General features: G+C 42.3%; 3 protein-coding genes across 7 annotated transcripts; all 3 read right to left on the bottom strand.

The window, feature by feature from the left end:
* Window positions 1-1,519: 1,519 nt before the first annotated feature.
* On the bottom strand, window positions 1,520-5,860 carry LOC116201211 (B3 domain-containing protein Os01g0234100-like). Of its 2 annotated transcripts, none has more exons than XM_031532352.1 (7): window positions 5,700-5,860; window positions 5,488-5,574; window positions 4,690-4,721; window positions 4,435-4,594; window positions 3,933-4,139; window positions 2,535-2,625; window positions 1,520-2,449 (listed from the first exon to the last, which is right to left on the bottom strand). In XM_031532352.1, exons 1-7 carry the CDS (start codon window positions 5,763-5,765, stop codon window positions 1,722-1,724), a joined length of 1,371 nt encoding a protein of 456 aa, XP_031388212.1. In that variant the 5' UTR covers window positions 5,766-5,860; the 3' UTR covers window positions 1,520-1,721. The 2 variants fall into 2 exon arrangements, with proteins under 2 accessions (XP_031388212.1, XP_031388213.1); XM_031532353.1 differs by having other exon boundaries at window positions 4,435-4,525.
* An 830-nt stretch (window positions 5,861-6,690) lies between these two features.
* On the bottom strand, window positions 6,691-9,739 carry LOC116200855 (B3 domain-containing protein Os01g0234100-like). 4 transcript variants are annotated; one of them, XM_031531790.1, is made up of 7 exons: window positions 9,198-9,738; window positions 8,797-8,877; window positions 8,566-8,597; window positions 8,299-8,461; window positions 7,929-8,135; window positions 7,709-7,799; window positions 6,691-7,617 (listed from the first exon to the last, which is right to left on the bottom strand). In XM_031531790.1, the coding sequence occupies exons 1-7, from the start codon at window positions 9,405-9,407 to the stop codon at window positions 6,854-6,856; spliced, it is 1,548 nt and encodes a 515-aa protein (XP_031387650.1). In that variant the 5' UTR covers window positions 9,408-9,738; the 3' UTR covers window positions 6,691-6,853. The 4 variants fall into 4 exon arrangements, with proteins under 4 accessions (XP_031387650.1, XP_031387653.1, XP_031387654.1 ...); XM_031531791.1 differs by having other exon boundaries at window positions 6,711-7,617; window positions 8,299-8,431; window positions 9,198-9,736; XM_031531793.1 differs by lacking the exon at window positions 8,797-8,877 and having other exon boundaries at window positions 9,198-9,739.
* A 7,074-nt stretch (window positions 9,740-16,813) lies between these two features.
* LOC116201547 (cyclin-dependent kinase inhibitor 1-like) lies at window positions 16,814-19,068 on the bottom strand. The gene is made up of 4 exons (XM_031532809.1): window positions 18,345-19,068; window positions 18,150-18,202; window positions 17,614-17,883; window positions 16,814-17,456 (listed from the first exon to the last, which is right to left on the bottom strand). Exons 1-4 carry the CDS (start codon window positions 18,726-18,728, stop codon window positions 17,369-17,371), a joined length of 795 nt encoding a protein of 264 aa, XP_031388669.1. The 5' UTR covers window positions 18,729-19,068; the 3' UTR covers window positions 16,814-17,368.
* Between the last annotated feature and the right edge of the window lie 1,013 nt (window positions 19,069-20,081).

Genomic DNA, 20,081 nt, shown 5'->3' with positions numbered 1-20,081 from the left:
GAAAGAAAGATAAGAAGAATCATATTTTAAGATATTTTTCCTTTTCCTTTTCCTTCTTTCTTTCTTCCTTTATCTTTTCTTAATTGGCAGTGGATTTTTATGGTCTAATTAGTTTTGCATTGCCAAAAAGATTTTTGATATAAAATAATCTACTAGTACGTAGTTACCTCATGCATATGGCAACGTGCTGTGGCTTTGATGTATATGCATGTAAAAGAAGAATCCGAACCCCTTTAGCTGTAAAAGTCGATAAGTCGAAAGTAAAAATAAATAAATAAAAGATCTTGAAGACGACATACTTTACAATTGAAAAACCGAAGAAGCATGTTCGACATTCTTATCGTAACGTGCCCTAGGAATCCCCCTCTAGCTGGGGTTTTCTGTAGACCTCATGTACAAACCAATTAGGAACAGACTGAGAGTTTTAAGATTAGCATCCTATCCACTTGGGCGTATCGACATTTTTCTATTTTCTCGATCAACAATTCCTCCCAAAAATACAGGAATTCATTGTCCATATATGTCCCATAGGCTTTCATACTTTTAATTATATCCCAATAGAATCCTGGTGATAAGAGAAGATCCTGTACGGGTCCCATGAAATCCCCCAATAGTATATAAATATATATGTGTGTGTGTGAGAGGAACCTCAACCAAATTCATGTATACCATTAATTTTATGGAGATCTTCACAAAGGCACTTTTCTTCAAACCAATTACTTTTATTTTAGGGATTTCCATTGCCTCGAGCAGCCCCTATTAGGACCACCTTGAGGATTCAATCAGAATAAATGTAGTGTACACTCAAAGGCATTTATTGGGGGAGTGAATGAATTAATTCGATATTGAAATGTGCGGGTTTCTGCGGACGTACATCGACTTATCAAGATCTAATTCCTTCTATCAGAGGGTTCTTTTCCCGGTGAGAAAGCAAACGAGATCGGCGAGAATTCGACTCTTCGAAAAGAAACTCAATCTTTGTGTCTCCTAAAGCACAATAAAGTTGACTTTTCGTTGTGCCAAGAAGTCTTTTTCTGGATTAGTCGAGCAGTGCTCTTACTGATCACAGCGATAAATATCGACTTGCTGATTATTGCAAAGAATAACTGGGCTTTGACAGCCCAACGAAGCTTCGGGCTTTCCAGAGCCAATGCCATATATATTCTAGGCCCAGCAAGAGAAAGAGACATCACCGGACTTTCCTTCCACTCCCGAGTGAATGTTCCTAGTACCGTACCGTCATTTAAGATGACCATAACTTGTATAAAAGAATGAGTGAATGTTCTTACCGCGACTTAAGATGACCATTGCTTGTACGAGAACAGTAGTTCGGGTCGCCTCTAAGTAACTGCTCTAGGTGATAGTTCCAGAGGCCGAAATGTTTCATCGCATTACAAGGCAATGTTCCTTAAATTTTGCATCTCTTTTTTCGGGAATTGATGCATTTCCCGGTCCTCCAATGTCGATTAAGAGTACAGAAGAAAACAGTTTTCACTTTACGCAATGAAAATAGGATAGATTAGTGCAAGAAAAAAGCCAGACCTACTAATGAGAGTCAGTTTTTAACATATTTGAGTCACCTAATCTTTGTTTCATGTCAAAGGGTCTAATCTGTAAGAGTATCGACACAAGATGGAGCGACAGCTGATATCAACATTATGGAGTTTGGCACAGAATACACACTGTATAATATGTATGATAATGGGAAATTTGGCTCCTTTTCACCAGGGAGCAGTAGCCTCTTCCAGGTACTTGACTCGAAGTGACTCGGCCTTCACCCTCAAGCTCTCAACCTCGGCACTCAACTTCTCTTTCTCCTCCTTCATCTCCTTGAGCCTTGCCTCCATCTTCCGTATCTCTTCCGACGCGCGAGCCCGCTCCCTCTCTGCTACTTTGTACCTCTGCTCAGTGTTATCCGAGTCGAAGTTGAGGCCCATGAGTCTCTTCACCCGGTCCCGCAGGAACCCTACATTCATCCCCAGCATCTCCAGGGCCTTCAGTGTCCGGTCCCATGCCGTCACCCGGGCAGTACCACGGTTGCAGGATCTTATGGCATCGGCTACACTGACGGTCTCAGAGATAGAGCTGGCAACTAATTGGTCGTTTATGCCCTCAACAATGTTAGCATGGAGGAAGGACCCCTGACTGAGGCAAAGCTCGTAGTACTTCCTCCTGATATCTTCAGGAAATTCCGAGTCCATGACCTTCCCATTCACCAAGATTTTGAAGTCTTCGAGACTTCGGATACCTTCAAACTGAGTATCACAGACGCCCGATTTGGAGCCTTCTAGAACTTCCGAGACTATCTCTTCACTCTGATTTCGAGATTGTTCCGAAGTTTGCTCAGGGAGCTTCTTTTTCTTCTTCCGCCTGTGATAGGACGAACAAGGAGTCTCCAGGTGTTCACTTTCTGCCGGCTCACGGCCTTTCTCCTCCACACGATCATCATCTTGAATGTGCCAGAGGTTAAGAAAACTAAGCAAGCAATGTCCAAAGGAAGAAATTGGCATCAAATGTAAAAGATAGGAAGTCACCTGGATAGAGTCTTTTCGCAGAAGCATCAAGACCGAGGAGTCCAAGGGCCCCATCGACTTCATTAAGGTTGTCTATTTTCACTATATAAGCCTCCATAAGAGGGTAGCAATCAATCAGTAAATTAAAATAGTCAATCTCCATAAATTCTACATTTGCATCCTATACCCAATATTGAGATTTTGCAGTAATTCAAGTTCTAAATTCAAAATTCATCCGGTCCCTTTAATGAAAACTACATTTATGGGAAGCCTACACGAGCAATTCTGATCCCAAATCAACTTTTCATGTATTTCTCCAGAAATTCTCAGCTTCAGAGGCCCATCATGTATCTATTAGATTTATTAGATTCAACTCGAACACCCAATCTATGCAAAATGTTAAAAAATAAGAGATGCCATGAGAAATCACTAGGTTAACCACATGCTAACCTTTACCCCTCTGGTACAAGTCCTCGATACAAGAAGATAAATCGTATTAGAATCTAGAGATTCACTACTGATCCAATGGTACAGAACTAGTTATAAACTCCCTAATGCAGATATCTTCTTTCTCCATATTCTGAGAATTCTTGGGGAAGGAAACCTCCAAATGTTTTTCTCAGCACCATGTTGATAATGTTCCTCAAAATGATGTTTAGTTTTCTTGATTTCTCCTCATCTCAACTACTATGTTTGCCGAATACATTGCATATAATTAAGGTAATCTCATATTTACCCTATAAAGAAGTGGTAAACGTGGTCCCCTATTTGCAGAAAACCCCCCATCTCTCCCCTGACCTATAGGGTTCCCTCACTCGCTTAAGCCGAATCGCTTTCTATCTTTATGACATCTGCTTTCAATGTCAGCTGGATTGCCTAGTTGATTGTTAGTTTGATTTTCACTAGTTTCAAAGGCTTGATTGCCCCTTGGGTTGTAGAGTTTTAATCTTATCAAAACAGATGGCTTCCCCCGCTGCTCCTGTTTATGTCGCCACCTATGCCACCCATGCCTATGCTTCTTTGGGTTCCGTTGCTACAATTGGCTAGTGTTCCCTATCGGTTTCTCAGTTTTCCTCCCTCCCACTGGGGAATGAAAAACAAACACTATTTTGAGTACAAGATCATTATTGAGATGAGCTAAACCAGCTTTTAAATCTGATACAGCATACACCAAATATGTACCACTTCTAGTTCTACATATATTATGCTTTATATTGTTAATTATCCTATCATTGCAGAAAACAAGAAGTACTATGTCATTGGCACGCTCTGCTGGAGAAACAATGGAACCAATGACAAAGAAAGGAACTTGAACATGCTCAATAAACTTTGAATATGCATTATCCTACCTGGAAGGATGTGGAGTACTACAAGCTTTACAAAGATGAGAAAGATGATTACAAAGTTAATGATAATTACCTTAAGTTTGGTAGGCTCGACTAATTGGAAGACCAGAACATCTCCCTCTTTCAACTGATGTGCATGACAGAACTGCCTCCAACCAGCACCAAGCATTGCATCACGACTGAAGTATCTAGTCTCGTAACATACTCCATCCTCATTTTCTATAACCAACGTGACATCTTCATGTGGTAAGTATTCCCTGCTGAAATACCCTGGGAGCCCCTGTTACATGATAAAGCAATAAATATTACTTGAATTAGCAACTTCCCCTTGAAGTCTCAGAAAATAGCTCCAATTGTTTGTCGGGCCATTCAAGTTTCCAACTTCCATATATCTTTTATTAAAAAGATGAGGAAAAACTGGGTTAAACTGCACTGTTAAAGATGTTCATGACCTTTAAAGTGCAATTGATTTTCTTATATTCTTTCTTTTTTGAGAGGAGAAAAATGGAGGGAAAAAAAAAACACTCCCCAGTTCCCAATATCAAACAGAGGTTGATGACAAAAGATAAGTGCACCATCCTATAGCGGTCCTGACAATGCGATCTGAGGAGAGTCTTGACAAAGCTGGGGAAAGCCGGTTCTAGGTTTGACTGGACCTCTAATGCCCTGCCAATAGCCGAATTAGCTTCTAAATGAGGGGATGTACCATCCACTGTGGACTTGGTTCTCATAACGCTGTAAGTACATTGCCAGTATTCTCGTAAGTAATCTGCAAAGTACAACGGGTATTTCTAACATCTCTTGCAGAGCATTTTGGGTGCTACACTGACCTTGTAGAATTTCCATGTTCATTAGATTCAGCCTGTCAAAGAACACAAAGGAAACTTGTCTGTTAGGGCTCCCATATTTCAGAAAAATAACTGTTAGGGCAAGGATTCGCGAATGATGATGTGACGTAGTCGCGGATTAACACGCAGACGCACAAACCATTTCAAGGATATGCTAAAACCCAAACTGCATTAACCTGCATCTTATCATAAGAAAACCTACAGCGGTTTATCAATAAAGAGCATCAACGCGTTGCTAGCTGATTAAATCACTTACATCTAAAAGTAAAAAAAATAAAAAAGGGAACTTGGAGCGAAGCAAGAGAATGATAGGGATGTTCTAATCCGAACACATGACCATTGCTCCAGGTTTCCCTTCAGGAGAAAACCACGTAAGTTCATATAACATTTCGGCGAAATTTGCTAACTCCTTCACCCGTGATTTTTCGCGAACTAGATCACGGATTCACCATTTCAGTTTTGCCTCCTAGGTTATAATCCTCCCCAAATACACACGAATCGGGACATGAGTACTATGCAGAGCGATGAACATGATCCGGAAGATGTGGTACATAACAAATGCAACTCCAACTGATGACCTGGGAGTTGCTCAGAAGTGTCACTCTGTTGGCAAGAGGGCATGCATTACCAGAGATCTAACTAAAACATTCATTCCCAACCCAAAAATGCAATTCAAGATCGGCGTCCGTCCTCGGAACAGAGTAAAAGCAGATTCAGGGCTCAAATGCTGAAAAATCAGCAGCAGAACTTTGACCTCCCGAAGGATAAAGAAGCACTCACATGCATAGTCTTGGTGAAGGAATGCTTCCTCTTCCGCTTGGTCTTTGATTCGTCGCTTTTCTTCTCCATTGGCTTCTTCACTTTTCCCTGACCCATCAATAGCCCACCAAACGAACCCAACCCATGAGCTAAAACCAGTCGAAGAATTGAAACCTCGGAAAGAGAGAGACGAAGAGAGAATAGGAGAGAGAGATAGAGAGAGAGAGAGGGACCGTGGACTTGGGCCATGGCTCGAGAAGCTGTGACGGCGGCGCCGTTGCAGAGTCTTCCTCCGCCATCTTTCCCGTCTCCTGGAAAGAGGTCGATGGATGCTGTTTAGTCTTTATGGATTCCAGACCCAGTCACAGTTGGTAGGGAATTTCGTGGTTGTGTGATATATATCCTAATGGACTTGTCAAAAGACTGATGGCCGTGTTATCCTTCAAAAAGAAAGACTAATGGCTGTGTTAATTTTTCCGAGTACGCAAGGGTCGGGTTCGATTCAGGTTCGCATCTGCCTCGGTAGCTCTTGATCGGGTTCCTGGAATAGTATTAGTCTTCGCTTTTCTCTTTCTGGATTGTTCAATATGATCAACTTGAGATTTAGGAAAGTAGTCACAAATACGCGGCAAAGGCATTTCTTCTACCGAAAAAAATAAAAATAAAAATAGAGGTTGCGTTCGGAAAAATAATGGATACTTTCTTCCGGCGATTAATCTTGACAAGTTTCAATCTTAGGATCATGATTTTAAATCATAACCCATATAACAACTTCTTCGAGTTCATCTCATATTTGGACCGTATCAATTGACTTGAGCCCGCACCCGTGTTTTAGGGATTCATTGTGGAACATAACGATCAGATTGTGAACCGCCTAAAACAGCTTCACATTGCAAAACTGTCATGGAGTGGAATGTAGGACTTCTTATGGAAGCTAAAAATTGTCCACGGAACTGAATGAATATCCTGGAAGAATGTGCCTTATCGCCCTAGGAAATCTCAGGATTCATTTTGGGCTCTTTCGACAGCCCTATAAGGCTCTCAAGGACGCAAATGGCTTTGAATTCCATAGGTCCCAGCGCCTTAACAGTTCGAACAAAGTTTACATGTTCATTTCATTCCGAAGGTCCGTCTTTCTACAAATCGTGGAAGAATATATCATTCCCGTTCTGGACATTCCGCGAACTTGAACTAATTTCCATCTAATCCTGGAGCAGTTTGACATGTGAAAGGGATAAGAGATATTTTAGTGAAACTTCAGGTCTCTCGCATTCCTTCAACTACTACCGTCTCATTGAAAAGGATGGAAGATCTTTACAGAGTATGGAAACATGCCATAAGTGACTAAAAGCTACAGAAATACATTCCAGCAACATAGAGAATTCGCTCACCACGGAGCATTAACCTCTTCCAAGAATTTCAGCGCGTGGGTCTCAACTTTTGGCCTTAAGCTCTCTATCTCAGCCCCCAGATTCTCATTCACTTCCTCCAACTCCAAAAGCCTCAACTCCAGCTTTCTTATCTCTTCCTCCGCAGAAGCCCGTTTACTTTTAGCTTCAGCTAACTTTCGAGCCTCGGCTGCACTCTCAGATTCAAATGCAAGGGTTATAAGCCAATTAACCCGTTTTCGCAGAAACCCAACCTTCATTCCCAAAAGTTCAAAGGCATGCAGAGTCCTATCCCAACTCAAGAACTTGTCCTGAGTGGTAGCGAGATCGCATGCTCTTATTGCATCAGAAATACCGACAATTTCAGCTATGGCGCCGATGATCAGTTTCAAGTTGATGCCCTCCATGAGGTTCTCGTGAAGAAACTCATTCTGACTACAACAGAGCTCGTAGTACTTGCGGCGGGTATCTTCGAGGAACTCCGAGTCCACAAGAACTCCTTCTATCAAGATTTTGAAGTTCTCGAGAGCTGCAACATCTTTAAATTGAACCTTGGTGACACTTAACCTGGAGCTCTCCAAAACCTCAGAACCAACCTCTTCACTGTCGTTCCCCGATTGTTGTGCAGATCGTCCTATTTCAGGGGTCAATGACTTTTGCTGGCGAGGCTTCTTTTTGTTCTTCTGGAGGATACTCAAAGGGAGAGACTTAGGACGTTTTCTCCTACCACGCTTAGAAGCGATCATATCAGCTTGAGGGATGTCTTTAAAAGGATGAAGACAAGAGAAAGTTAGACAAATTAGAGCAGCATTAATGAAAGAAAATATTAGATCGAAGAAATTAAGCAAACTTACCAGTTCCTGGATTTTCAGCAGGAGAATCTGGATTAAGGAGTCCTACGGCACCTTCAATTTCTCTATTGTCACTTTTCCTGATTATATGAACCTACAAAAAGCAAAAGGCTCTCATAAAAAGCTTCAAATACCGGTCCACATCACTCACTTCAGGACTGTAGCAGTACCTATGCAGTGCTTCACCAATTACTACAAATGCGAGAAACCCAACATGAGTTACCTTCAGTTTGGAGGCTTCAACTAATTGGAAGACCAAAACATCACCCTCAAGCAAATTGTGATCCACAGAGAATTGCCTCCAACCTGCACTCAGTCCCGTTTTTTGACCAATATATTTAACCTCATACTGCTTCCCCTGTTCATCTTCCACAATTATAGCTGTGTCGGTCTGCGGTAAATATGCTTTGCCAAAGGGACTTGGAAACCCCTGCTTGACATAAGGCAACAATTAATACCCTATAAACTCAACTGGCTCCAACATATACACAACATTACTAGACCGCAAGGGGTCAAAAGACAGAAAATCAGTCAATGTCAAAATTTCCATCATTGATGCACCTAATAGAGAAGTCCAAGAGAGGCAACATTACCAGGAAAAAGCAACTGCCGACGTGAGATCTGACCAAAACTTTGATGAAGCTTGGGAAATTTGGGTCAAGATTTGATCGGACCTCTTCTGCCTTAAGCCAAACAGCAGTCCTGGTTACAGTAGGGGTACCTGATCTGTCGATTGAGGACATATACTTCTTATAGCTTCAAGTAAAGTAAATTGCACGATTATTTCTGTAAGACAATCTACTGAAAGCAAACATCGAACTGCCAAAGATTTTAAAAAGCCTCCTAGACGCTATACTGACCTTAACCTCTTCCCGGAACGAAGAGCCACCGGCTGCCCAAGAAATTAAACATTGTCAGCAAGATCCTCCATCAGTATAGCAATCAACAGATGCTGTCCCTACTCTTTCTAAGCAGTTCAAGTTTGAAGCTCGAGCAATATCGTTCGTTTTGAAGCTTAACGATGAGTAATTATTCGTATTTCCAAAGCTAAAGGATATCTAATCAGAGGTTCCTGAAGCAAAAACCCTCACGGGCTTAGTCGTCGAGTTGCTGAGCCTCTTCCTCATCTTCGAAGTCCAGTCTTTCTTCTCCACAGTCTTCCCGGCCTTTCCCTGGGGGAAGAAAGACAACTTAACCATAAAACTAACCTCAAGCCATAAAGGGGGAAGATTCTGGAGGTCGACAAATCGGTGGCAGAAATTACAGCTTCACGGATCTGAATCCTCCGAAGCGGATGATTTAGGGATAGGTTAGATTAGGTCAAAGTTGGTTTATTTGAGATTGCGAAGCATTGAGGAAGCAATTTCCCAAAATTTTCCATCTTTTCGGCCCGCATTTCCGATTCGAGCTGAGTGGAACTAATTCGCAGAGGCTCTGAGCAGAACATGACCTAGAACTCGAACTACAACAGAGAAAGAGAGGAGAGAGAGACCGAAGTGGCGGCAGTGTCGGACTTGGACTTCCGGGAAGGCCAGAGCTCGGCGAGGGTTGCAGCCTCGTCGTTGTTGTTGACATCACTAGCAGATCCACGGAGGTTGCGGCGCGTATGCTTCTCCGCCGGCGGCGGCGGCGGCGTCGGCGTATTGTTGGGGGTTCCCTCCTCCACCTCGGGCGCCTCGCTCTTGACCTCCGCAGGCTCCATGGCTTTAAGGGCAGCTCGGGTCTAGTTCAAGAAGCGGGTCGAGGGTCTTGGCTGAAGAAAATCGGAGAATCCGAGGGGGGCGCTGCTCGATTGCAGGGCCTCCGAGCACAATTGCATGGTGGGGTCTGAGCTTACGAAATGAAAGTTTTGGTTTCCTTTTTTTTTTTTGGCCCTTTTTTTTCGGGTGAGGAAGAAAGAGGCGGCTTTTAACGGTCCAAAGTGCTGATGCAACTGAGCCACAATATGGAAGACTAGGGTTTTTCTACAGTCCCGACCGAACCAGCGAGGGACCCCGAGCCCTTCGGATTGGCAGATTCCAACAGTTTCGGGAGCCCCCGGGGCTGGATGGTCCAGGATCGAAAGAAGTGTATGTCTCAAGTGTCACTTCTTATAGAAAAAATAATCATTTTTTCTGATAACAATTTGAGGAGAAATCGATAAATTATAATACCTCTTCAAAAAGATTTACTTCTTACATTTATAACTTTCCATTCATATGAATGGTTATCATAACTTAAATGGAATGAAAAATGTGATGCATATATTTTGTTTGAGTAGGAGGAAAACCTCATCCGTTCTTATCGATCCAAGGGAGGGATAGTGTCAGCCGTCAACGAGCCGCCTCTGCTCGCCCATGTCTCACAAGCCTCATGTTGTGCCAAGGAGTACGTGTGTTTACATACTCCCGGTTTGAAGAAGGCGTCGATCACCGGGTTCTCTATCACTAGCTAGTGAACAGAGTGTCTCATCTGCGCATTGCCTAGACCCTGGTTCATGAGTCCATGGTATCACAGTTAGCACGTAGGCCTTGCGTATGCTATCTTAGCACAAAATATACCCTGTAAGATCATCAATCTCATCAGAAAACCTCATCAACCGGTTAATATTCCCGGTTGCCATTGAAAGTTAGGTCTACTCACTGAATGTTGTGTGCTTCTTGCCATCAAAATCTAATGAGACATCCCGATGATCAGCTCATACAAATAATAGAGAGAACCCATTACAAATTTCTCCAAGCCTATGCTTGCTCAATGATACAACGTTCTGCTTCTTTGTCTTTCTTCTAAATGACTCGAGATTTAGTACCATGGATATGATAAATCTTTGGTCTGTGATGATAGATTTTTCAGGTTGATATGCACAAGCGATTATAATGGGATCGATTGCCAACAATATAAATGTTTACGATCGTCTGAATACAACTCAAGCCCCCTGATGAACATAACGTTGATTCCACATGATCACTCCCGTCCACCCGATTCTGGTTTCTGAGCGAGCACCTTCGTCGTCATTTGTTGCAGGAACATTAGAGCAAACCTCATACAAGAGTTAGGGCTTCCAAATTGCAGTCTGCAGCTAGCTGGTGCCACTGGACATTACGCTGCCGCATGAATAACTTGTTCTCCAACTCCATTAGGTCAAGCAACCATGCGCCAGGAATTAGCTCTACGGCCTACCAAAAACAACTCTTTCCGTCTGTAATCTCGATCTGTAAACCCAAAAATCTTATGGAAACCAAATTTCTGGCTTGCTTTGCTGCGTCCTATCAGAGTGTTTTTACCATAAATGATCTTAGTAAAACAGGCAGTTGCATATCCAAATGTCGTCATTAGTTATATATTGACCTCCAAGCAATATTAGGGCGTCACTCGATCACCTTGACCCATGCCAGGAACTTGTCCGCTGCTTATAATTATGTGCCCGGCCGCCAAGAAGGCAAGAGGGCAGAGCACTCTTTCAATTACTATTCCTCTAGTGGAGCTATGCATATAGATACGCATGAACTGGACCAAGTAGAGAAATGAGAAAATGTAAACAATAGACATGCTTTGATTCTTCGTTGCCTTACGTATATTTTCATTTCGTCTGGATCATCGCAAGTCTCATGCACATATAAGTATGTATTCTGTACTTATGTATTTTGTATATATGATTGTTTGGTTGGGACCATTTCGAAAACCGTGGTAGTCTTTGTGTATATATCTGGGCATGATATATGTTATGGATATGAGATATGCTTCGCCTTGGTGTGCGCGGATGAATCGCCGAGATGCCCTTTTGCTAGAGGGAGGGACATCTACATTGTTGACCACAAGCCATTGTTGTCATGGCACTTTGGAAGCCATATATGCCTTCCCATGGAGTGGTTGAAGGGCTCATTACCTAAGTAGGCCTGTCTAGGGCTATTCGCTCACAAAATCGCACGAAGCATTTGGATTGGGCTTAGCTAGTAATGTCCCCCATGACAGATTCGGGCTTTGCTCAAGTGACAAATTGGGCTCCCAAGATCACTTCATTAGTAGGTATACAAACATTTCACCATCTTTAAGATCCCATCCATAGCCCAATACTAATTGCCCCAACTCAAGCGAGTCCAGCCTCAAAGTTAGCACTTCGGAGTCAATCCTGCCCCGTAACATGGCTACTTAATCCAGAGTTATCGGGGTCTGAGAGGTGTGACCGCCGACTATGTCGAGACCCCAATTTCTATCGATATGCGAAAGTAAATCGTCATTAATAAACCAAACAAGATGATTGAAAATTATGTACATCGTCAGGTCATGCAGGGAACACTAAAGGAGAAGAAGAAAATGGAGGAAGAAGACAAGGGAGGGAGCTGAAAAGAAAGAGGCAAAAAAATGTTGACTAGAAAGAGGTCAAGTCAACGGACAGTTCAGCGCAGAGAGAATGACATGAAACAACCGCGGACAGACGAGGGGACACCGGATCCAAGACATAATGCTATCTATCATATATTACATCTGACGTCCATTTTATTTCTCTTACTTTTTATAATTTGGGTGCGATTATTTATTTAATTTCTCCCTATTTTATTTACCCACAAGAACATATATAGTTTTTTTTTATTTTGTTAATTGCGCCATATAACCTAACGTTTGAAGAAATTCTTAGTTCTAGCTCAAACTTAATTTTTTACCTGAGATATCACAACGTTGACGTGTTGATTTCACATCTAGCCCGACGCTAACTTTTCGTCTAAAATTGACGGAATTGCACACGTAGCATATTAATTTTGTGTAAGCATTGTTACAAAATTAACGTGCCAGGTATGCAATTCCGTCAATTTTGGACGGAAAATTAGTGTCGGGCTAGATATGAAACCAACACGTCAACGTTGTGATATCTCAGGTAAAAAATCAAGTTTAGACTAAAACTAAGAATTTCTTCGAACGTTAGGCTATATGGCGGAATTATCTTTTTCTTTTTTATGGCAAGTGGGCAGTAGAGAATATTTTCCTAGTATGATTTTCTGCGGAACCACCAAGAAAATCCGGCTCCTTTAGTCACCAGGATGACACATTGCAGTGAATAATAAATTTCTTTCAACTGTATTTGCTTCTATTTTATTTTTTGACCTACAAAATAGTAGTCTGTTACATGCACCGTGTAGAGGTTCAAAATTTACTAGAACTAACCACATTTGCCGTAACCGAATCAATATCTGAACATGGATTAATCTCGGCTAATTAATAGGCTGAGAGCGACTCCATGGTCTCATCGGGAAATGAAAACCGAGTACGCTCATATATACTCGAAGTGCTGTGGCTTTGGCCTATGAAACGGTCTTTTCAGCTCTAGGGAGTACGCTGTGAAGTTAAAAAGATGCAAGTTGTTGTGAAGTTGCGTGAAGGTACTCTAGCAATCAATTTACATCCTCCCGTTCTTAATTACCATCAATTTTGCTGGTACTTGATGTCCCCCCCTAAATTTATTCTTACTTGCGAGATAACAGAAGATGTTCTCTCCAACCTCGAAATGGGATTGGATTCTCCAGTGCGCTGTCAAGCACGTACATCTCATAAATTAGAAGGCCGTGCAACATTATCTGGTCGAGCACATACAAGGCATATAACTACTGAACTCCTATATGATGCAAGTACATTACCCGGTTATTATACTAAGATCAATAACATGAAAGCTGGACGCATCAATGACCATGCCGGACATTTTGCATGAACCGGCAAGGGCCGATCCATCTCATCTTATCCAACCGCTTCTATCTACAAGTCCTGCAAGCCGAAAATCTCAAGTGAAGACTAGCTATGCTAGCTAGTACTGGTTCGTTCGATCTCTCATTAATGGAAACTGAAACGAAACACGGGTTGTTAATATGAATTGTCAACCTCCCATGTCCTGGATATGTTAGTTAGGACTCAAGGGGCTGGCGGAGCCCACTGAGCACCATTTCATTTTGATCCCTAACCCAGGATTAATTAGTTGCATGCCGTTGCTATAAGTATAACTTCTGTCCAGTTGCTTTTAGAAAGCGTTTCGCGTAGAATCACGCAATCCCACTTTCGGTGTCTGCTACGTGAATCTCTTAAGAGATTGGGATTGTCAAGGGTGTCAGGATGCAGTCCCAAAGATTGGTAGCGAAACTACCAACCGACTTCACCGTGCTAGAGCGTAGCTATACAGCTCGAAAGTCTGTAAGTCTAGTCAGTAGCTGGATTTAGGAGAGATATTGTAGTAGATGATAGACGATGATGGTTAGATGGTTATGCGGCCCGAAGATTTGGCTGCTAGGATTTTCTCTAATTCGAGTGCTAACAATAAGGTGACCTCAAGAGACGGCTAGAAGTTGGTCTTATCGAGTAGCTCACGGCGTGGATTGGCTCGTGAGAAGACTTGTATGACTTCTCGGCCTCATTAGCCAGAAGTTGCATGAAGAGTTGGGTATCGGCTAGATCAACCGAAAATAGTGAGCTTTAGCCGGAACCTTAGCTCATGGATGACCTCCTTGAACCTTATCAATTGTGGGCTATCCTCCTCACATGGGCCAATCTCACGTGCTTCACACATCTAGGTCTCATTTACCGCGAAGTGTGGAAAATGAAAGTAAACAGAAAGTACAAGCTGGTTACACTGCATATATATATATATATATTTTAAGTAGCAGTTGCATGGTTGGCAGTGTTGCTAAGGAAGACGATGATGAGATGACCCAGAATATATGGACGGCCTGCCAATGTTGCGTACTAATTAATACTCTTGACTTCCAGGCTTTAATGAACATTTTGGTGGCAAACTAAATAATATTAGACCCCATAGGCATCAGTATAATATGCAATTTTACGTGGGCCACCTTCATATATACTGATCGAAAAATGACACACGTTTAAGTCGTTACTTTATTGGGAAAAATTTATGAAAAGAGAAACAGCTTGGTCGATATCATAGGATTAGGAGAGTTTCCGTGCTAGTCATCGAGAACCAAATTAATGACAGGCTCTATCACATCGTTTGGAATCATCATCTTGGTGGCTCCTTCACGCGGCATTCCGTACCAGCATACCAAATTTTAATAAGAATAAAAAAGGGGACGAGGACCGAAGTAACCAAAGCACGGGACGTACTCAGCACATGGCCCATCCAATCACTAATTTGTTTACTGTACTGTAAACATCAATAGCCAGACCAGCAGCCGTTTAGGATTCTCTTCAGTTTGAAGTACAGATTATTCGTAAAGGATCGGACTCAAGATTATGTTGGAGGAGATGGTACAGTTTTGTTGTGATCAGTTCGTTGTTTTCCCGTTTTCGGTCTGAAGATTAAAGGCTCTTCAAGGTTTCAATCGTACTTCTTGCGTGCTTTTTTACGAGTATATGGCATACCGGAGGAGAGTTGAGACCGACTTAGCTATTGATGTTACTAATTAAGCTAATCAAGGGACAAGGTGTCATGTGCCTTCATTACTCTTCCCTATCACCGTAATGTATATATTTCTATTTCGATGTATGTTTCGTCCTTCACTCAAACTCTTAAATGGTAGCTAATATATGTTATCGTTGGCCATGACTCCAGGAATAAAAGATGGATGGAACTTAGGCTCTGACTATTCATATTTGGACGAATAAGTGTCTTTGGCATCTGATAGCAGAGATCGCTTTCGGTTTACTGATTATGGCTTCACTCGACTCGAAAGCACCCCGGAAGAGGAAGAAAGGTTTAACATTCCATGTAAGAGGAGCAGCTGCTGAGAATATTTCCCGATAATCTCCTACTTACTCATGGTGAAAATTAATAATTGTCGAACCTGCAATCTCTTGATTGTCGGGCACAGAGTGTAGTACCTCTGCACTATACTTTCTTTGATTTCTCAACCTCCTTTTATATAAGCTTATTTAAAATGTGTGTTCTCTCCCAACTACACATGCATACAGTACATATATATATATATATATATATATATTGACTTACACACACACACACAATGCGCCTATAATTACAAGCAGAGAGCATCAAATTTCACAAAGAGAATCTTCCTCTATAATTAGTTTACGGGCATCAGCATGTGCATTTACCTGCCCTAAAACTAGCAACCCATCCATATGAGATTCTAACCCCCTTGCCCTAACTCACAGTTATGTCCTTACTCTTTATCCCCTCTTACCCTCTCTTTCACTACACAACAATCAATAATAGAAACAAATCTCATCAACTCCCCACGATATAAGCAGTTAGCCATAGCGTTTACTTTGTCTATATAGCTATGGCCTCCTTCATCAGTCTTCTTCTCCTTTTTCATCTCTTCCCCTTAGGGCCCCCTCTCATCAACAGGAACAATTTCCATGCTGGACCACCCCCTCCCCTTCCTCCATTGCTCACAACCACCCCCAGCCTTCCCGACTTATCTCACTTCACCGCGTAGAGTATGTTTTTGCTATATTTCATCCTGCATTCTAGATATCATATAAACGCCTTAACAGAATGAGATAGTACTGGTTAACATACTGTAAGAAACTATTAGGTATATTAATGTTCCACCATTAGCCCCTCCTGCCTTAATTAGGGCTGGCAATACGTTCGACCATCGTGTGAAGGTTACACTAGCGCACGTATCCATGTCCATATGATAAATAAAACCAAACAATTTAAGTCGAGAAAGTACAAGCTATATGTGAGCAAGATCCCCTACATGCTTTCCTTGCACGCCCTCCTTGCTTGCGCATTTGAGAAAGTTGGGTGATAATTTTGAGTCCAACCTGAGCCCGACAGGCAATAGGATGGTTCCGTATCAATCAACTGCTGTGATTAATTCATTCGAAGGAAGAGGAGTAGCAGTCCGCCACCCTTAATAATTAGACACAAATTGAAGCAATTGGAGGAGGCTCACACTCCATCACATGGGTGGCGGGATAAGATCAGGCTTTCCTATTCCACCAACACGTGTCCGTGACTTACTCGGCATGGCCCGTGTACCTGCCTCTTCTTCACCCAACACCACCATCCATGACACGATTTCCCTCTTCATCCACCCGCCTGATGAGTTTACCCCTCTCCCCTTTTTCTTATTTTAATTATTTTTCCTGACCCAGTAATTTCATAAATAAATAAAAACAGAGGTAAAATAAAATTGTATCATCATATCCATCATATTCATGGGGCAGTAATAATAATTAATAATATTTCAAAAACAAAAAGGGCCGAAAAATGGGGGAAATCATAAATGCAGAAAAAGAGCGAGCCTGAAAGTACTAGGAGAGATATCAGGGGAAGAAGTTGTTTTGCAGATTTGCAGAGAAAGAGACGGGAATTTTGGGAGCTCCGTAAGCACGAAAATGAGAATATATATGAGAGAAGAAAAGATTTCTGTCACTCATCAATATCCACTGGTTCCTTGCTACAAAGGGCCTTTATTTCTCACCTTTTCCATTTCCCCTCCCCGCGTGCTCCTCGTAGATTTCTTCTTCTTCGTATTAGCCCCCCTCCCCGGTACAGAAACTGGCTTACACATAACTGTACAAACTAGAATAAGAGTACTATAGTAGAAGCGGAATTCGCTCGAACCGATTCGAATTTCTGAGCTATACTCTAAATAATTAATAATAGTAGTTATCATGATAATGCTGATTGATTCATTAACAATGCTAGGGCAATAAGAATTCCGATGCGGTTTGCCTGAATTATCCGAATCCCTTGTTGGTTGTAGTTTTAAGCTACTCGGTAACTTTTTCTGCTGGCGATATCTGATGCCACTCGAACCGACCTTTCAACGGCTCCTCCTTGACGAAATCGAAGTTGTACCTGCATTCATTCCGATGCTTAATCTAGAGCCGAAATTAAGCTGCGCAGTGAGCGCGGTACATTTGGTTGCAACGAAACTGCGGGGTAATTTGGAAACTATTTTACTCGGAAACTGATCTGAAATGGAAAGGCGACACTGAATTTCTCTAGGACTTACTTGTTTTTGTAACGCTCGAGCTCCCGGCGATTTTCAGCCTCTGCAGCGGCGAAGAATTCTTCGATCTCGGAGTGCGTCGGCATCTTGATGATCTCCGGCTTTCCGATTTTCCCAAACAGTCCTTCGATCTCGGCGTCAACAACTGAGGACTGAAACTCCTCCTTTGATCTTTGTGGATGGTTCGGCTCCGCTGCTAATTTGTCCAGTGACGAGTTCATGCTGTCCGTTTCTTCTCCTCCTCCAACCACGCTCGACGGCGTCTTCTCTCTTCTGCAATCACAGCGAAGGAGAGGAGCTCTTCAGCGGATTGAAGAGAAGAGATGAGAGACATTTATTACTGAGAAGAAGGAAGCCATTTATAGCAGTGAGAGAGGTTTTTCAAACAACTCAAGAGACGTCCATTTTTGAATTTCACGTCAGTACAAATTGAATTTGCGAAGCCGTGAAGGCGACTCCTTCTATACACACACGCACATATATCTAAATATATATATGTATATGGATGTGTGCGCTTGTGAGAGGAAGAGAGTAGAGACCTTTCTCTGCTAAATCGCGACGACGTCGAGGAATCGGCTTCGCTGTGCTCCTCCTGCAGAAACCGCAACGCGGAGATTTTAAAAGGCCTCTTCAGGCATAAATTCATGCAATAAAGCCGGAAAGAGAAGAGCAGTAGAAGCAGCGGATCGTGTGCAATTAAGCTCTGACATGTATATAGTCTCTCGAAACTTCACCTCCAGATCTGTGAACCTGAGTTTGTCCTTCTCCAGCTCGCTGGATCCGTAGCTCGAGCAGCACGAGGCCTGATCATCGGAGCTGGTGCTCAGGCAGCGGAAGTCCTCGGTCAGTGCAACCGGCGCCTGCGGCGGCGGCGGCAAGGCAGAATTCCGCCGTCCGGAGCTGCTCCTGAGCTGAGTGCACGTCGAATTGTTGCTCGACAGCTTGAACGACTCGCTGTTACCATCTCCAATAGTCCTCCTCCTCTTCGCTGCTTTGGCCGAGGCTGTAGCTGCAGCGGAGGAAGCCGGGGCCATGGCTTGAGCTCGCGTCCTCACCCCTACCGCCGCCACGTCTATCACGGCGACCTCCGTAGTTCGTCCTCCACACTTCCTCACCATCTCTCTCTCTCTTTCTCTTTCTCTTTCTAGAATTTTGTTGGCTTCTGCTCTCTCTCTCTCTCTCTCTCTCTCCCCTGTGCAGTTCTTCAGGCTGGGTTCCGTAAGTTCTTTTCGGGAGGAAAAAAGTTAATATGAGGGAGGGGGGGTGATGGTGACGGTGGCTGATGAACGGTCAGGATTTAACTTAACGATGATGCGTGGTCCAGGCTCCGTTAACGCTAATGGAGGGAATCTGCAAACGGGAATTTTGACGGCGCCGTTATGCAGGTGTGCACCGTTCCTATCAGCACCGGTCGGCTGGCCAATCGCCCCACTCCACGTCGTCATGTCAACGTTTGGCAGTAACCGGAGGGAACTGTAGGAAATGATTGGATAAAGTAGGCGGGGCCGTACGATCTGCTGGTGGTAGGGGGTTAGTCATACAATGCGACGCGTCCACTCTTGATTTAACAGTGGGAGAATAATATCGTACGGCTGAGATGAGAATTGCAGATTTACCCGGTTTTTTCTCCTTTCCTTGCTTTTGTTCTTCCCGTTCTGTTATTTTTGAGGATCTTTTAACTGCGGATTTGATGCCAAATTTGTGCTGCCAAAGCCAATTAGCATGAACGGAGGGACTTCCAACGTCTCTCTCTCTTTTTGTATTTTCGAATTTGCTCGTAAAGTTGCCATGGTCGGTCGGGTTTGATCGAGTGGCAAACGACTATGACGAACAACTAATCTACATATATTATCAGGTCGTTAAATTTTACATTTCCCTTCCATCTATTGATTGATAATGAATTCATAAGAAAAATATGAAAAAGGTGAACCTACAACAATGCGTGACTTAGGTTGTGTTTGATTTTAGAATTGAGTTTTGATTTTAATTGGTTTGTAATAATTATGTTGTTGAATTATGAAAAAAACGTGTGAAAAAGTAATGATTGTATTTTTGAATTATGGAAAAAGTAATGAATAGTTGAGAGAATTAAATATTAAAAATTAAATTGAATGGTTAAAAAAATTAAAGAAAAAAGGAAAAGTAATAATTGTGTTGTTGAATTGAACATAAGTTGAGTTAAGTGAAGTAGAGTTGAAAAATTTTCTGAAAACAAACAGATTAATGAGCATATATATCTGATGCTAATTAGGAACAATAATTACAGCCATCATAATATTGTTAATTTAATATGCCATTGATCATCTTGATGTTGGTTTTTTTCTTATAGGGTAGTCTTTGATTATCAACAATAGAAGTAGAATGCGCAGGTCGAATTTTGATGTAATAATAAGTGCGAACCCGTAAATTATTGATTAGGATGATGAAACGAATTGAAGGTTAGGTTTCTCATTTTTTAAATATCTGAGCTG

Source organism: Punica granatum, chromosome 3, assembly GCF_007655135.1.
Source record: "Punica granatum isolate Tunisia-2019 chromosome 3, ASM765513v2, whole genome shotgun sequence".
Lineage (NCBI taxonomy): Eukaryota > Viridiplantae > Streptophyta > Magnoliopsida > Myrtales > Lythraceae > Punica > Punica granatum.
The sequence above is the reverse complement of the archived record's forward strand: the minus strand, read 5'-3'. Positions and strand labels throughout refer to the sequence as shown.

Bases quoted from the DNA above. Each gene is read 5' to 3' on its own strand.
- LOC116200855 (XM_031531790.1), bottom strand. From the start codon at position 9,407: ATGGAGCCTGCGGAGGTCAAGAGCGAGGCGCCCGAGGTGGAGGAGGGA. The intron at 8,598-8,796 runs GTGAGGGTTTTT...TTTCTTGGGCAG, and splicing joins GCAACTCGACGACTAAGCCC to CCGGTGGCTCTTCGTTCCGG. The intron at 8,136-8,298 runs GTAATGTTGCCT...TATGTCAAGCAG, and splicing joins TCGGCAGTTGCTTTTTCCTG to GGGTTTCCAAGTCCCTTTGG.
- LOC116201211 (XM_031532352.1), bottom strand. From the start codon at position 5,765: ATGGCGGAGGAAGACTCTGCAACGGCGCCGCCGTCACAGCTTCTCGAG. The intron at 5,575-5,699 runs GTCCCTCTCTCT...TTGATGGGTCAG, and splicing joins AGCCATGGCCCAAGTCCACG to GGAAAAGTGAAGAAGCCAAT. The intron at 4,722-5,487 runs GTGAGTGCTTCT...GTTCTTTGACAG, and splicing joins CCTTCACCAAGACTATGCAT to GCTGAATCTAATGAACATGG.
- LOC116201547 (XM_031532809.1), bottom strand. From the start codon at position 18,728: ATGGTGAGGAAGTGTGGAGGACGAACTACGGAGGTCGCCGTGATAGAC. The intron at 17,884-18,149 runs GTCTCTACTCTC...CTGTGATTGCAG, and splicing joins TCGCGATTTAGCAGAGAAAG to AAGAGAGAAGACGCCGTCGA. The intron at 17,457-17,613 runs GTAAGTCCTAGA...GAATGAATGCAG, and splicing joins CTCGAGCGTTACAAAAACAA to GTACAACTTCGATTTCGTCA.